The 18,437-nt window shown below is 38.0% G+C and overlaps 1 protein-coding gene across 1 annotated transcript in view; it reads left to right on the top strand.

Annotated features, from left to right (window-relative positions):
- The window catches only part of LOC139121837 (cyclin-dependent kinase 11B-like), a 30,095-nt gene that overhangs the window by 8,654 nt on the left and 3,004 nt on the right, over positions 1–18,437 (top strand). The window contains exons 11-15 of the mRNA XM_070687051.1: positions 920–1,025; positions 1,918–2,147; positions 3,244–3,360; positions 16,065–16,213; positions 16,450–16,639. Coding sequence (XP_070543152.1) covers positions 920–1,025; positions 1,918–2,147; positions 3,244–3,360; positions 16,065–16,213; positions 16,450–16,639 — 792 coding nt within the window. The remainder of the gene's footprint in view (positions 1–919; positions 1,026–1,917; positions 2,148–3,243; positions 3,361–16,064; positions 16,214–16,449; positions 16,640–18,437) is intronic.

The following is an 18,437-nucleotide window of genomic DNA, read 5'->3' as shown; positions in this document are numbered from 1 at the left end:
GTCTCTGTCAGGGTATGTATTCACAGTGTTGACATAGTCACTGTCAGGGTATGTATTCACAGTGTTGACATAGTCACTGTCAGGGTATTTATTCACAGTGTTGACATAGTCACTGTCAGGGTATGTATTCACAGTGTTGACATAGTCACTGTCAGGGTATGTATTCACAGTGTTGACATAGTCACTGTCAGGGCATGTATTCAGTGTTGACATAGTCACTGTCAGGGTATGTATTCACAGTGTTGACATAGTCACTGTCAGGGTATGTATTCACAGTGTTGACATAGTCACTGTCAGGGTATGTATTCACAGTGTTGACATGGTTCTGCAGATTTCAAGAGTTCTCAACTTCTTGCACTCTCACAGTGGCCTACAAGCATTGATGAAGTCTTTTTAGCCTGTTTCTAACTTTTACATCAGTGAAAATGCATTGGACTATATCAAAATTTATAGGTTAACGGGTGATGTAAGTTATTCTGTAAATAGGAGAACCTTATACCCGTATTTCTGTGAAGATGTACAATTCAGTTCTGCGTATTGTAAACAAAACGGACAATACCAAAAGTTGTCTTGGTATTTTGATAAGGTTCTAAGACTCTGATGTATGTATATGTTATCAGGGAGTGACTACTACCAGGTGTTGAGTATGGTTCACTTTGCAATTCTTACTTCCTTCAAACTCGTCATTCTCTGTCCAGATCAAATATCAGGAAAGAATAGGATTGTACAACTTTTTGTTGTGAAATGGTTCACCACAACTGTGTCTTCACATATGACTCAGTGCATTGACTCTGCTTTATGTGTATGTCATCAGAGAATCATCATGAACTGAGAAAATATAGTAAAAGGGAGGAAAATTAGTGAAGATCTGATTCAGATTTTGAACTGATGTAGTCACATAATTTCACATTTTAAACAGGAGATTGTGGTAGGCAGCAACATGGACAAGATTTATATTGTTATGGATTATGTGGAACACGATTTAAAGAGTCTTATGGAGACTATGAAACAACCATTCACTCTTGGTAAGTCACAAGCCCACATCCACCATGGACACCACAGAGTCACAGTGCCCAGTGAAAGAACATGCAGTGTTTCTGGACATGCATGACTGTACCTTTCTGCACAGCCTCAGTTGATGTGATTATAGAAACCAGTGCATTGTAGAATGTTCCTAAAGTGCACAGATTGAAAGAGAATTCTATCTGGTATCACAGGAGAGCATTTACAGAAAAGGCAAGACTACGATTCTTGAATGATGTGTCCCATGCCCTTGATTGAGACCAACAACTTATGTTTTAAAGATTTATCAAGCAAATGTAATATTCTTTCTATGGATTGCCTGTTTATGACGGTAAATTAACATCTTTTCTTATTAACGTAACATGTGCATCTTATATTGGAAGACTTAAACATTTGCTCAACTTTACATAGGAAACTTGAAACCATTTCATTTTGAAGTCAAGAATTAACATTATGGGTCGCTGTAAAAAAATTTGGTAATAAAGAAAGTCAAATTTGGTACTAGAAAAACAAATTACCCAATATTTATCGACAGGTCATGAAATTGAAAATGGCAACCATCCCTGTGTTTACTCTATGGGGGAATTTTTTTTTTTATTTTCACAAAATCAAACTGGTCAAAATTTTATGAACTTCAAAATGAGCCCCCATGTGGTGAACCAGAAAGTATCATAACAGATTTGGGAGCTCAGATTTCTGTCCCCACAGTGCTTTTACTGTGAGGGATTCTTCAATATTGTAATGACTTAAAGAGAAAAGTTGAAATGGTTCTGAAGACAACATTGATTATGATAACCAGTGTAATACCTTGTTGAATGTAATAAGAATAGAAAGCTGTATGGCCAGAGAATTGATGAGAAGGTTTATTTCAATGTCATCTGTGTTTTGCTACAGGGGAAGTGAAGTGTCTTCTGCGTCAGTTGCTGAGAGCTGTGCGTCATCTCCATGACAACTGGATTCTGCATCGTGATCTGAAAACCTCCAACCTGCTGCTGAGTCACAAGGGTGTGCTGAAAGTGGGCGATTTTGGCTTAGCTAGGGAGTATGGCTCTCCTCTGAAGCAGTATACACCGATAGTGGTAACACTGTGGTACAGAGCTCCTGAACTACTTCTTGGAGCAAAAGTAAGTCAGTAATATCTGTTACCAGGGCTGTTCCTCTTAAATATACAGTAAAATCTGATTTGATGTAGTGTGATTTCTTTAATACTGGTATTCAGCAGCAATATCTTTTCATGTGAAGAATTTCACACTTCTGGACGAAAGAGAAATGGTTCAAACTATTTCATATTGTGTATAATTTATAATAGTATATTGGGACAGTAGCTGTAACATTTTATAGTATTTCATGACTTTGATTCTATAAAACAAGTTCATTGACATGGTTCTTTAGCTCACATTTAGTATACCAATATGAGGTTATCGTATAAGCTGAAGTCTGTGGCATCTGTATGTATGTGTGTATGTATGTATGTATGTATGTATGTATGTATGTACGTACGTATGTCCGTCAACATCAAAAACACGCGAACCGCTACACGTTTCAGCTTGGTATCTTTTACTCATGTAAGTTGACATACTATGTACTAGCCTTTCCAACACTTCTCAGTGTGACTGTATGCAACCTTATTATTGGCCAATGGATTGTACTCCAGAGTAGAATTCTCAGGTCAACAGTATAAATAGTGTTGGCAAGCAGAACACTGGGCATTTGGACATTTTCACTGAGCAAAAAACATTGGAAAATACATTAAAAGAGTAGGGTCAGAGACTTGAAAGTGAATTATTAAAATGCGTTACTGTTAGTTTTGTTAGTTATTTAGTGAGTTAATTTTATTTGTCTATTGATAAGAAGATGTATTTACTATTGTAATTTAAATGGTGTAAATCCAGCATTCAGAGATGTTCTGTCTTCAACTGAGAGATTTACCAAAGTGAATACTGTATAGCAAAGAAAAACAAATCATCAACACATTTTGGTAGTACCATACTTAATGTTTGTCTCTCTAATGCTTTCATGAATTTGTAGGATATGTGAAAAAACCCAAATGTATTGTATATCCATTTTTGTTACACCAAATAAATATGATAAATATAAAAAAAGATTCAGTAATACTGTCCCTTGAACATTGTAGCTTGTGCATCATTTTCTTGAATTGAGTAAAATCGATTGAAACACAATCATGTCTTAACTTTTGATTCTTCCTGTTTATGTTTCAAGGAATACTCATGCCCCATTGATCTGTGGTCTGTGGGATGTATCTTTGCTGAGCTACTGACCATGAAACCGTTGTTCCCAGGAAGATCTGAAATCGACCAACTGAATAGGATATTTAAGGTAAAGTACCATATTAGGTAAATTTATCCCTTTACCTGCCAGACATTATCACTTCTCCATCAGCCAACTCAGTGAAAAGTGGTAGTGACCCGATACCATACGTACGTGTACATGTATGTTTCCACCCATTTGGCTTGGTCTGGTCCAACAGCTTTAGTCCATAAAAGTCATGTTTACAGTATCTATGATTTAAGAGCCTTCAAATGTCCAATGCACCAAATGGGACATATATTGCTTTACTAGTATAAACGAACTTGACCTGATGGTGAAATATGAACTTGGCAGGAAAAGGGATTCATATTCAGATAGTTTGCAGTGAAGGGCCTACCTTCAGAACTACTTTTGAACAAATGGTTTTTATCTCCAAAGTAGACTTACGGGAGATGTTAGAATGATGTGGAACTTTCGAGCTCATATGACATCATTTCCGTTAACTTCTTACTTCCGTCAATTCTTGAAATTCCATGCAGGGGTCTCCCATACTGGACAGTGCTGTAATGTTGGATGGCCCTGTCCAGCACTCAGGATTTTTTTACCTCCATGGGATAACCGACCAGCATTGACGACTGCGTCCAGCTTTTTGCTGTTCAGTGCTTTGAATACGAATGTCTATGACAATATTTAGATTAATTATTTTATAAAACTCTGTGAAGAGTTGATGAAAACGATGGCCCTATAGAATTGCTTTCACTAAAATGCTGTTTAAACAATACCATGTGCTAATTACCATATGCTGAGTTTACATAGAAAAGCCTGGTAGCTGGTTAGTCCCACAGACACCGTCTGGGGGACTTATACGTCCATTCATGCAGATATCTCAAAGATGCCTGGAGTGTTTTCATTCAAACTTGGTACAAGGATTACTTCATATGTCATACATATGCATGTTGATTTGTTTTGTGATACGATCCAATATGACCGCCCTGTGGCCATTTTGTTATGATTTTTAGCTCACATTTGGTATACCAATGTGAGGTTATCATATAAGCTGTAGTCGGTGGCGTCTGTATGTTTGTGTGTATGTATGTATGTATGTATGTACGTATGTACAGTATATCCGTCAACATCAAAAACACACATGGTATTTGGTGTGTGGATGCATCCTGGGCTATAGATGGGATTTTGTTCAAATGAAGTCTGCATTGCCAAAATTATGCAAATGAGCTTACAAAATATGAAAATGGTCAAAAATTAATAATTCAAGAACCACTGTTGTGATTTCTTTGAAAATTAGTGTGCAAGTACCTTAGGTGGACCTTATATAGTTATATGTATATTGTGAAGATATCTTGAATTTTGTATTTTTGCTGAATTTTTTGGTGATTTTTCTCATTTTGAGTAAAAATTCTTGTTCTCTGAAACTCGCCAGCCAAATCGCTCTCAAATTCAGGTTTGATGTTTCCAAGGGTGTTACTCTTGTAATTTGTTGAAATTATGACAAAATTGGGAAAATGACTATTTTTGGGCAATTTTTGTCATTTTTGGTCAAAAAATCTTAAAAAGTGTTCTTTTTAAAACCCCTGGACAGACAGCTTTTATATTTGGTACACAGATGTCCAGAGATGACAATAGCTAGATATGTGGAAATTGTCCTAAAATATACAAATTTGTATTGCATTAACTGAAACAGCCCAATCTGAGTCAGAGCTTCTCTGATCTCTAACCTATTTGTATGCAGTGTACCTATAGTATTATGTGTAGGACTGGTGGTAGTAACTGAAACAGATTATGAGTCCTTTCCTGTCATTGTTCATGAATTGTTACATACTAAAAGACCTGCTCAAAGTAAGAGGGACTAGCTGTGTTGAAACATTTCTCTGCTATGCATGTTGCTAAAGTTGACCTCCAATACCGAAAGTTTCAGACCTTATTTACTTTTGTCAATCTTGTTTTTCTGGTTTAAATATTTCTTGAATGGACCGATTCAAACCAAATATGAGCACACTGTCCTTGACGGTATTTTTTAATGTTCATGACAAAGGAAATTCACATGTCTGACAGGTGGTCTGATGAGACCATCTTAGTTGCTGATAACTTTACCTTGACATGTGTACAAATTTTGGCGCCTTCAAATATTGACTTCTCATTCAATTCACTCTTAAATTTTAAACGTAATCAATAATTTTGGAACATTTTTGTATTCCAAGTTTCAAATTGTTTAGAAACTCATAAAATTGAAGAAGACTTTACCAAACAATGTATGAGTGCACAAATCAAGGGGAATTGTGGGTAGCCTCACTTACTGTGTGTTGTGCACTCACTGTACAATTGAATAAAAGGAAACAAACAGAAGTTGTTGTGCTTTGTATGAATGTTATAACACTATAAAAATAAAGTCTAGTAGAGACGATAAGCATAAAAAATGGGACTTTTACTAAAACGTACTCTTCAGTGTTCATTTCTGTAAATGACATTGTGAAGAGACCGCATACAATGAAAGTCGCGAGAAAGCTTTGGTGTCCAGTCTTTGAACTTTCGATGAACCACTGTCTTTTACAGGGCAATAAGCCAAAAGTTACTTGTCCATTGCAACCAACCTCTGTTTGTGAAATCCCCATTTTAAAATGACTGTCAAGAAGCAATTGGAGCGAATCTGCAAGAAGCAATTGGAGTGAATCTGACGTTGATAGATAGCTATTGAAGCAATTGGAGCAAATCAGATAATAGATAGACCATAGACCTTAGAGAAAACAGGACAGGCAACTGCACTTCTTTCTTTGTACGCGCTAGCTTGGAATAATCTAAGTTTATTTGCCCAGCGGTCCCTGACAAGAATACTTCGTGCGTGCATTGAATCCTATTAACGAGCAAATTGTTGTACATATGTTCAGTTTGCTTTTGGATGGCACATTCCAATAATGACAAAGAGATTTCTGATGTCCTCTTTGATATCAGTCATGGTGATTGTTAGTCCCCACGGACACCGTCCGGGGGGACTTATAGGTTTGGTCATGTCCGTGCGTGTGTGCGTCCGTGCGTGCGTGCGTGCGTGCGTCCGTCCGTTCACGCAGATATCTCAGAGATGCCTGGAGCGATTTCATTCAAACTTGGTACAAGGATTACTTCATATGTCATACAGATGCACGTCGATTGGTTTTGTGATACGATCCAATATGGCTGCCAGGCGGCCATTTTATTACGATTTTTTCATGCACAGAGCCATAACTTAGGCATGCTTCAACAGATTTTATTCAAAGCTGGTACAAGGACATTGACCAATGTCATAGATATGCACGTCAATTTTTTTGTGATACGATCCAATATGGCCGCCATGCGGCTATTTTGTTACGATTTTTTCATGTACAGAGCCATAACTCAGGCATGCTTCAACAGATTTTATTCAAAGTTGGTACAAGGACATTGACCAATGTCATAGATATGCACGTCAATTTTTTTTGTGATACGATCCAATATGGCTGCCGTGCGGCCATTTTGTTACGATTTTTTCATGTACAGAGCCATTACTCAGGCATGCTTCAACAGATTTTATTCAAAGTTGGTACAAGGACATTGACCAATGTCATAGCTATACACGTCAATTTTTTTTGTGATGCAATCCAATATGGCCGCCGTGCGGCCATTTTGTTACGATTTTTTCATGTACAGAGCCATTACTCAGGCATGTTTCAACAGATTTTATTCAAAGTTGGTACAAGGACATTGACCAATGTCATAGCTATACACATCAATTTGTTTTGTGATACAATCCAATATGGCCGCCGTGCGGCCATTTTGTTACGATTTTTTCATGTACAGAGCCATAACTCAGGCATAACTCAACTGATTTTATTCAAACTTGGTAAAAGGACATTGACCTGTGTCATGCACATGCACATTGATTTGTTTTGTGATACGATCCGATATGGCCGCCGTGCGGCCATTTTATTACATTTTTTCATGTCCAGAACCATAACTCAGACATGTATCAAGCGAATTTATTTAAAGTTGGTACAAGGAGATTGACCAATGTCATACATATGTACATTAATTTGTTTTGTGATACGATCCAATATGGCTGCTGTGCGGCCATTTTGTTATGATTTTTTCATGTACAAGCCATAACTCAGGCATATCTCAACCAATTTTAATCAAATTTGCTACAAGGACATTGACCTATGTCATACATATGCACATTTATTTGTTTTGTGATACGATCCAATACGGCCACCGTGTGGCTATTTTATTACGATTTTTTTCATGTCCTGAACTACAACTCAGACATGTATCAAGCGAATTTATTCAAAAGTATTTTTATCACAGACCTAATGAAGAGGACTCTATCCTCTCTGAGGACCTGTAATCAAAGTACCCATTAACAAGTGGGGACTGTGTCATCAACGATGATTGTTCTGATAACGATGAAGATAACGTTCGTGATTCTAGCCGTGGCCAACAGGAAAACACAAGACGATATAAACAATGTACATTTAGCCATAGATGCTACAGAAAACTCTTGCTAGGTGTAGACACCTTAAGTTTATGTTCCTTACCATAAAACTCTCCGATAAGCACTAACCTTTACAACTTAGACGAATCTTCACTTCCCCCTTTATTTTATCTGTCATGCAAGATTTGATGAAAAACAGGGTTACAAAAAATGCTACTCAATTGGAGCTAATGTACACGAACGCTAACATTTTAGTACTGACTTAGCCTCAAGAAACACTGAAACTCAGAAATTCTACACACGTATACACTCGCATAGTACTAGAAAAACATTGCTAACACTGTCTTTTGCTGTCAGGCTAAACCTTGCAATAAATCAGGACACAACGATGGTTGGTGGAGTCAGAAGCGGTAAGATAGACAAGCATTTACAGAAAGCTAAACGCTGTCCTCTCAAATTTGGCTGTTCACAGTTTTCAAACAACAACATTTAAGTAGTAAGCATACATACTTTACCGAACCATGGGCTCAGAAGTGGCTATATAAGTCAATATTACAGCGTTTTTCTTTCTTTTTCAATGTTAAAAATAAACTAGCTGAAGAGCACAACACTTGTGTAGCTGTCTTTTGTGTAGCTTGTATTGGCATGTATAGTGCGCCCTCAATAGGGAGTGTGATCATATGTAAATGTGACCTTTAGTTCCGTGACCTCTAGCCATGCCTACTTCCTGTCCTCGCTATGCTTACTGTACAGTAAACACAGCGACGTCAGTAAACACAGCGACGTCTGTACGCATGGCCGGCCATATGGAGAGGGAAGTAGGCATGGCTAGGCTAGAGGTCACGGAACTAAAGGTCGCATTACATATGATCACACTCCCTATTGAGGCGCACTATACATGCCAATACAAGCTACACAAAAGACAGCTACCCAAGTGTTGTGCTCTTCAGCTAGTTTATTTTTAACATTGAAAAAGAAAGAAAAACGCTGTAATATTGACTTATATAGCCACTTCTGAGCCCTGTGGGAAATTAGTACAGTAAACACAGCGACGTCAGTAAACACAGCGACGTCTGTACGCATGGCCGGCCATATGGAGAGGGAAGTAGGCATGGCTAGGCTAGAGGTCACGGAACTAAAGGTCGCATTTACATATGATCACACTCCCTATTGAGGGCGCACTATACATGCCAATACAACTACACAAAAGACAGCTACAAAGTGTTGTGCTCTTCAGCTAGTTTATTTTTAACATTGAAAAAGAAAGAAAAACGCTGTAATATTGACTTATATAGCCACTTCTGAGCCCCTGTGCTTTACCGAACCATGGAGCACTCCTCGTACAGAAAATATCCGACAGTTAAAAACCTGCAAAAATGAGGGAAAATTTGGAGAAACACAGACAAATGCAGAATGCAAACAACTTTGTGATGTCAACTGCTATTAAAGGCACTTTTGGTGATCCCTGCACGTTTCAGCTTGGTATTTGGTGTGTGGATGCATCCTGGGCTAGAGATGGGGTTTTGTTCAAATGAAGTCTGCATTGCCAAAATTATGCAAATGAGCTTACAGAAGGTGAAAATGGTAAAAAATTAATCAGTGTTCTCCCCAGGATTTTTCGAGAGAAGAGGGCGAAGACGTGGTGCGAAGCACCACAAGCGACCGCGTCAGCGGTCGCGGGGGGAGGTCAGGAGGGGGGTGTCCCCCTCCTGCCGTTGGAGCTTTTGAAAAACAGCGATTAAATGGTGTTATTTGGTGGCACTTGGGAGTATTTTTTCAGATTTTTTTCGTATAAAAAACTCAAAGGAAAGGAGATCTGAGACAGTGTACCATAACTTTTATTACAGTTCACTGATTTCAATTATGAAGATTTCATTTTTGAAAACGAAAACGTAGCGAGAGACATACATTTATTCATCGATGTCAAAATTATCACCATAATACTCAGGTTTGAGGAAAATTTTTTCAGATTTTTTTCGTACAAAAAACTCAAAGGAAAAGAGATCTGAAACAGTGTTCCATAACTTTTATTACAAACGAAAACATAGCGAGTCTAGAGACATACATTTATTCATCGATGGCAAAATTATCACCATTATACTCACGTGTTCTCATCCTGATACAAGTCCGACCGAGCCTAAAATTAGGTTGTTTTGCTTTTGGAAGGAATACACAAACGAAATTCTAACCCTATAAAAACTTCAGTGTACTCTGCTGTCCTTGGTTACCCTCAAGCTCCTTGCCATGTTTACTCAGCTAAGTCGGTTACCTAATGCACGGTCCCTATGGAGGGACCGTGGCTAACGTAACGTTACGGACTGAGCCATGCAAATATGGCTGCCTTCGATGAGTTGCACATGGGCTTATGATCTCGGATGACATCACAAACTCGCGAGATTTGCAAGATCGATGAGAATTACGTTGCAGTCTGCAGGATCGACGCTCACGCTCGCATTTTGCTTGTAAATCACTGTCAACTTTTTCCCCGTACATTTTATTGTTTTTATTTTTCAAAAAAATAAATCTTTTTCATTTCTGGCAAGGGGGCGCTCGGAATTTACAAGAGGGCGCCACGCCCCTGTACCTTATTCAGGAGAACACTGCCGCTGTTTTGATTGCTTTGAAAAATTTTTGTGCAAGTACCTTAGGTGGACCATATACAGTTTTATGAATATTGTTAAGATATCTTTAATTTTGTATTTCTGCTGAATTTTTTGGTGATTTTTCTCATTTTAAGTAAAAATTCTTCTTCTCTGAAACCGCCAGCCCAATCGCTCTCAAATTCTTTGGGCAATTTTGTCATTTTTGGTCAAAAATCTTAAAAAGTATTCTCTATTTAAAGCCCCTGGACAGATCAACTTTTATATTTGGTAAACAGATGTCCAGAGATGACAATAGTTTAGATATGTGGAAATATATACAAATTTGTATTTGTAAGACAATATCATTTTTGGGCAAGAAAAGTTGTTCTCAAAATTACTTGTCTGATAGCTTTGTAATTTGGTATAAAAGTCCTGAGGGACGTTATTAGATAAAGTTCCTGCTCAAAGTGTTGCAAAACTGCCAAATTTGTATATTTTAGGTAATTTTTCTCAGTTTGTGACCTTAAATGACCTACACCAACCCAGGATATGTTGTGAGACAGTTTCGAAGGCTGTGAACATAATTTTGTCATATTTGGTATCAATTTGTAGGAAAATTTGATCCAGAAAACAAAGCTGAGTTGAATTTTTTCATTGTGGACCAATTTTTGCAACTTTTCCATGTAAGACACATAAGAACTGATGAGAAATTATCCACCAGGATAATTCCAGATGTCGTAATCACCCCCACAGTGGAAGGCATTTCACTATCTTTAACTATCTTAAGTGCTGTTTTCATTCAAATGATAGCACTCATAGCATTAATTAAAAATTCCCAAGGTTGTAAATACATTTCCTGCCATCTGGCCTTATGTAATACCAAGGGGTGGAACATTTGATATTCAGGAGGGGGTAGGGTCTAGAAGATTGATGAGGTAGCATTACTTTTTTACCAGGTCCCTTGTACATTTTTTCCCCACTCCCACCTTTTCTTTTTATTTATTTTTTTGACATTTGCTTATGTATTTAGGATCTGCTTGTCCCATTGCTATAGAAGTTGATATGCATGTTCCTAAAGATGACCTCCAGTACCTAAGTTGGAGATCTTATTTGCTTTTGTCATTCTTGTTTGTCTGGTTTAAATATTCTTGAATGGACCAATTCAAACCGAATGTGAGCACATAGTGTCCTTGACAGTATTTTTCTTTAGGGTCTATATGGATAGACTCAGATTTCAAAACAAACTGGCAGACACCCTAAATTGTTGGATTAAACTCTACTGAGCCTGTGCGTACAATGTAGGCATTAACAAGACCACCTAGGTCATTAGAAAAAAAAACAACAGGCAGCTGGTTTGTATAGTGCAATTGGTAATCCAAACTTCATAGTGGTGAGGGATGATATACCTGCAGTATATACATTATTTGTTTCAGAAGCTACAAAACATTCTTTATAAGTACTAAAGATTTTTTTCTTTGCGTAAGTGCGCTGTTCAGATGGAAATATAAAAAACACCTTGAAGGTACAATGTAAATTGCTGATGTTTATTATGTTTGTAGGTTAAGCGCTAAGAAAGTGAACACAAAAGCATGTAAAATATGCTACTATTGTTTCATGAAAGCCAATGCTCATGAATATAAATAAGCCATCCACTGCTCTCGGAAGTCTGGGGAGAACCCTGGGATGCTATGACTAGGATCACTGGGAAAAGCGGTCAGTCACCTAGGGTGGGGAGGGATGGGGTTTTTTGTACAACGGTTTACCTTATTTTATTTTATTAATTTTGACTGTGATATTTCAAAAGAAGATTTCTACTCCAAACCATCTGACTGCTTCTTTTATTACCTACAAGTCCATATCTCCTCCCCAACCTATGTATCCTATGTATGAACCACTTTAATGGCTCTGCAAACATTGCCAACTGTCTGTATCACCAGATTAATTGATTAAGTCAACACCATAGCTGTCCTACACACCATAGCTGTCCTACACGTAGTAAAATATGAGGTGAAGATCACAGACATAGTGTCATGACGTCATCCATAAAACTAGTGGATGGTTAAAATATTCATGAATTTGTAAATAAACAGGAAGGTACACAATTCATTATTTGTAATTAAATGGGAAATGGGCTTGCCGGCGACAATGCGTACTGATAGAATGGCTTTACCATTGCTGTGCACTTGATAAGCACCTTTGGCGCAACTTGACATTTCAAATGTTTTAGGGAAAGCGTCGACCAGATACTGAGCCGTCAAAAGATCGTAACGTAGATGGCTCTTTTATGATGTTGTAAGTAAGAAACTTTACTTTTTCGATTGCTCTCAGCACAGTATGTCAGGAGGTCTGTCCAACTTGGGCTAGCCAAAAGCAAGTCCATACAACTACAAAGCAATTAGGCTTTTAGCGACAACACCGATATGAAACGTGAGCACCATTAGTTAGTCGGGACCTTTCCAAAACATAAATCACAGTGGGAAAGGATGTAAAAATAAGATGCAGGGGCCAAAGTTGCATTTTAAACTTCATAGTTGCGTAGAAATGTCATGGAGCTTTCCTCCATGAAAATGTTGGTTCAGAGCAAATCAAAATGTGGATTCCGGACGTGTGTTTAGTTGTCGCGAAAGTCCTACACCAGCTAATTTTTAAAGTGCCAAATAAGGACTGTCGTATGATTTATTTTGGGTAGTCATTACATGCTGTGCCAACATATTCATAAGGCACCGGGGAAAAGCACCTTTGAGAAGGGAAGGGGAATGAGGAGAAAATGCGCAGCTTTGCACCGCTCAAAAGGGTGCGATCGTTTGATAGCTGTTCAGATCAGTAAAACACAGAAAATGGAGGACACCACGACATTGCACTTATATATGATATTGGATATTTACGGGTACTAGATTATACAATATCGAAAGTTAGATTGGTATTAGGCCAGATCTGTAATGGTGGTGAAATCCCTGATATATTTCGTGTATTTACCCACGATTTGACAAATCTAGTATCATCTGGTAATGAAGTTAGAGTCAGTCTTAGGAAGTCGGGATTGGCCAGATCTGTTTATTTGGTGAAATCTCTGATATATATCGGATATTTACCCGCAATGTGACAAATCTAGTATTGGCTAGTTTCAAAAATAGAGTCAGCCTTAGGAAGTTGGCCTTAGCCAGATCTTTATATTGGTGAAATCTCCGATAAGCTTACATATCAGATATTTAACTGCAATTTGACAAGTCTAGTATCGTCTAGTTTCGAATTGAGAGTCAGACAAAGGAAGTGGGCTTGGCCAGATCTGTAAGGTGCTGAAATCTTTGATATGTATTGGATATTTACCCACGATTTGACAAATTGTCTAGTATTGAAGTTACAGTCAGACTATGGAAGTCGGGCAGGGTCAGATCTGTATCTGCAATTTCACAGACCCGGCGTGCCGAGGCACAAGGCAAGCCATTCTTGTATCGTCTAGTATCTATATAAGAGTCCCGAAATCGCCGCTAAATATCGGGTAAATATTGGTGATTTCACAGACCCGGTGTGTCTTGGCACAAGGCAAGTCATTCTAGTATCGATATTAGAGTCCCGGTAATTTTCACAGACTAGGCATACCTAGACACAAGGCTAGTCATTCTAGTACAGTCAAACCTGTATATAGTGGCCAGAAAAGGGACTTTGTTAAGTGGCCTTATAAACAGGTGGCCTATATAGACAGGTGGCCTTTATAGACAGGTCAGATAATTTATTCGTAATCAGTAAATGTATAAATGTAGTTGGTTTGTGGATTTGTTATCAAGATGTTTGGCAGGGGACAGATTAACAAATTAGAATGCTCTAACATGCATTTCAGACACAAACACTTCATGTTATACATATATACAGTACAAAAAAGAAGAAATGTGTTATCAATGTGTTATTTTTTTAATATCATAGGCAAAAAAGTAATTTTACAGTCATGCAAAAGAAGAAAATGACCAAAAATGTAAATAGATGCAGTGTTAAAAAAATCACAATGTACTGCAGATTGACAAATGTCCTCATAGTGTGCTTAAAAGGAAAAAAATGAAAAATTAATGCTACTACCAAAATTTCATTTGTCAGTTTTTCCTCACAAAGTCACTGAGAATGAGATTAGTCTCCCTTAGTCTGCTGTACGTTATTTTCGTAGTGATGGTAGCTCGACGGTTGCAAGAATCAATCCGTTGGTGTTTGAACACTCGACCGATCATACATGTACATGTGTATTGCATTGGAATCTATCACAAATGTCAATCACCTTCAAAAGACTTTTGAGAGTAACCAACGGACTCACGACTTCTCTTACTCAGGCCAACAAAGCTTACTGTCATGGCGTCACTGCAATGTGTTAAACTTGGCATGATTGAACACAGTTGCGCTGTTCGCACCCGGTTTCAGTGTTCATTGTTTCACTGACAAAGAAAGAAACAATGTGGTAGTTGCTTCTCGCTTTTGAAAAGTAAGTTTGATCTTTCCAAAACATGACTGAAAATACTTTTACTTCTGTAATATCCTCCGCAGTACACTTCTGGAGTGCACGGCACGCTAGGGCACTCATGTCCAACCTCCATACTATGTATGAGACAGCTGTGGTGTTTACTTAATCAATATATCTGCTGATATGTAGAGCCCATTGGCAATGTTTACAATGTTTGCAGAGCAAGTAAAGTGGTGTATACGTAGGTTGGAGAGGAGATATGAACTTGTAGGTAATAAAGAAAGCAGTCAGACACTTTGGAGTAGAAATCTTTATATGAAATATCACTGTCAAAATTAATAAAATGAAGTATCGTAAATCATTGCACAAAGAATCCCATCCATCCCCACCCCTGGGGACTGACCGCTTTTCCCTGTGACTGCAATATGTGTTATTCTGTTTTGTGTACAGAGAGATTAGCCATGGCACTATTAATTATGTCACTTAGTTGATCATGGGAAGTTACAGGACCGTAGGCGCACAATAGGGGGATTACTGATGACGCAGCTATTTGCATACTCTGGACGGGAGATTTTGAATTCTCATAGCATCGCTTTGACCATTGTGATAAATTTGAATAATCATGATGGGCACTTTTGTGACATATGTGAAGAGGGGTCAAATGGTCGTACAGGGAACACATTTTGAAACATATGCGTTCTCCGACAAAAGACAGAAATATTATTCAGTTTATTTTCGACTCAAGTTTAGTCACTACATATTCACAGATATCATATGCATGATTCAATGATAATAAACGCCTGAAACATGGCAAAATTATGGGATTCTGGCACCAAACATGGTACGCCCGATTAGTAGCGTTGCTTTTTTATTTACATTTGCATAGATTTACAATAGTCCGGCTTTTATAGGGGAAGTTCCTGTTTAATGAATTTTGTAAGTATAGGGTGGTAGTATGTCAAGAATTAAAGCCTCAAATTATATGTATTCATATTGTCAAGTTTACTTTCACCATCTTATCATACACTCTACACGCGACATCAACTGCCTGCAAAGCTCTCATTGGTATATACAGTGAACCCCCTCCCCACAATGCATTGGTAATATCACCTTCATTTACACCTCTTTACTTCACCACCATGTCAACTGAGGGGATATACTGTCATATTGACGCTATTTTTTCAGTATCTGTACCCTCTTTAGCACTGTGAAGGACCTTTCCAAAACTTGAATATTACCCAAGGAAGCAAAACTGATCATCTTTTTGATGCGTGTATGTTGACTTCTTTAGGAACTTGGTACACCGAGTGAGAAGATTTGGCCAGGGTACAGAGACTTGCCGGCTGTCAAGAAAGTGACATTTGCAGAGCATCCCTACAATAATCTTAGAAGTCGATTTGGCCATTATCTCACAGATCTAGGCTTTGATCTTATCAACAAGTAAGTGTGGACCGATCAAAGTTCTTGAATTTCGAGAGTCTGGCAACTAAACAGACTATTTCTGACATAGATGTGCATTCAGATCAATATATATAGATGTCACAATGTGGGTTTTATTTGGAGTAGATGGTGCGGTATACCATTACTGGCCATCAACACAGACTGATACATTGAAGGGCACACCTGACGTGGAGTATGAGCCTTTTGAAAAAACCTGGTATTTGTATTTCTTTCAGATTTCTAACCTACAATCCAGCCAGAAGGATAACAGCCGATGACGGATTGAAACATGAATATTTCAAAGAATCACCACTGCCAATCAATGAATCAGACTTCCCAACATGGCCAGCGAAGAGCGAGCAACCCAGAAACACTAAACGGGAGAGTCCAAAGGCACCAGAAGGCGGCATGAATTATGCAAAATTGGTAATTAAGATTCAATTTTCTATTTACAGTAATGTTTTGCCAGATCAATGCATTATTCTGCTACTGGGAGTGTGCAGAGCATTATGCTAATTATGCATTTGTCACATGATATTAAAGACCTTATAAGGAAGATACCCTGTTTAATTTTCATGACCTAATCACCACAAGGGGGTGTAGGAAGAGAGATATTGATATATGACAGTGTATTGTCTCATAAGGATCAACATCCATAATTTCTTTCCTGTTTCAAAAAAAATCATAAATGTCAATCGCTAGATATTTTGCCAGAGCTTCTGTAAAAACATTTACTGAGTTATTTCCATAGACCCTCGAGAAAAATGGGACTGGCAACTGCTGTGGTTTCTTTTGCGATCTATCTTGGAATATATTAAATTTATTCGCCAAGCGTTCCCCAACATCAATACTTCGTACTTAACACTGAATCTCATTAACAATCAAACTGACGTTCTGAATATGTACACTTTGCTCTTGCACGGCACGTTCCAAGTAATGACACAGAGAATTTTGAGGGTTTTTTTGATACCAGTGATGGTGAATGTTCTGGTAACGATGAATATCACATTTTGGATTCTAGCCGAAGCCAACAGGTAAACACCAGATGATAAAAACAGTGTACATTTAGCCATAGACGCAACCATAAAAATCTCCGAAAACAACAAACATTTACAAATTAGACAGGCCTACACTTCCCCAGTTCTGCGAAACGAAAATCTGACCTTTATTCCATCTGTCACGCAAAATTTGATGAAAATCAGTGTATACAAAAAATGACTACTCCATTGGAGCTCAAATTTCAAATTTGAAACGTTTCAGAACCACTTGGGAGCATCCACACGTAATGTCATCATGCCAGTATTGGACCAGAGCCGTTTCAGAGGTGTTTTAATGGCCTGTGTATGAATGGCACTTATGCTACTGTTGTTTCATGAAAGTCAATGCTCATGAATATTGATAGGCAGTCCACTGCTCTTGGAAGTCTGGGGAGAACCCTGGGGTGCTATGGCGAGGATGTGTGTTATTGTGTTTTGTGTACAGAAGAGATTAGAGACAGGTATAATCTGCGTATCAGTGCACAGTCTGTACTCTACTCTAGAATGGAGAGATTCCAGAAATACTGCATCAGATTTGATGACAGTATTTCATATGTTGATCTCTCGGTGCTGCAATAGCGTGCAAATACAGTCAGCACTATTATGTCACTTAGTCGCTTATTTGCATATTTAATGAATTTTCGTAAGTAGGGTGGTAATATGTCAAGAAATACTGCATGAAATTGTTCAAATTAAGATAGCTTATATGTATTTATATTGTCAGGTTTACTTTCACCATCTTATTATACACTGTACACCCGACACCAACATCACAACTGCCTACAAAACTCCCATTGGTATGTGCAGTGACCTTCTCCCCGCAATGCAACAGTAATATCACCTTCATTTACACCTATTACTTCATCACATGTCAACTGAGAAGATATAGTGCTCTACTGGTGCTATTTTTGATAAATTTTGCCATTTTAATTTTTGTGGGTCATTTTAAATTTCTTGTTCTACTCCCAGGTCACGCGTATGCCAGCCGTGGTATATCCCTAATATACCACGGTTCTTTTAACGTCTCGACCAATCAGATCGCTGTATTTGGGCCATCAATATACTGGTATGATATAATCTTCAATATCAAAGGGAAAGCCGTTTCAGGGGATCCAATGGTAATATGCAAAAAAGCAAGGGGAATTTGATACCTACACATGCATGTGTTCATTTTCTTACATCACGGA

The sequence above is a fragment of the Ptychodera flava genome, chromosome 21, assembly GCF_041260155.1.
Source record: "Ptychodera flava strain L36383 chromosome 21, AS_Pfla_20210202, whole genome shotgun sequence".
In the NCBI taxonomy this organism is placed as follows: domain Eukaryota; kingdom Metazoa; phylum Hemichordata; class Enteropneusta; family Ptychoderidae; genus Ptychodera; species Ptychodera flava.
The sequence above is the reverse complement of the archived record's forward strand: the minus strand, read 5'-3'. Positions and strand labels throughout refer to the sequence as shown.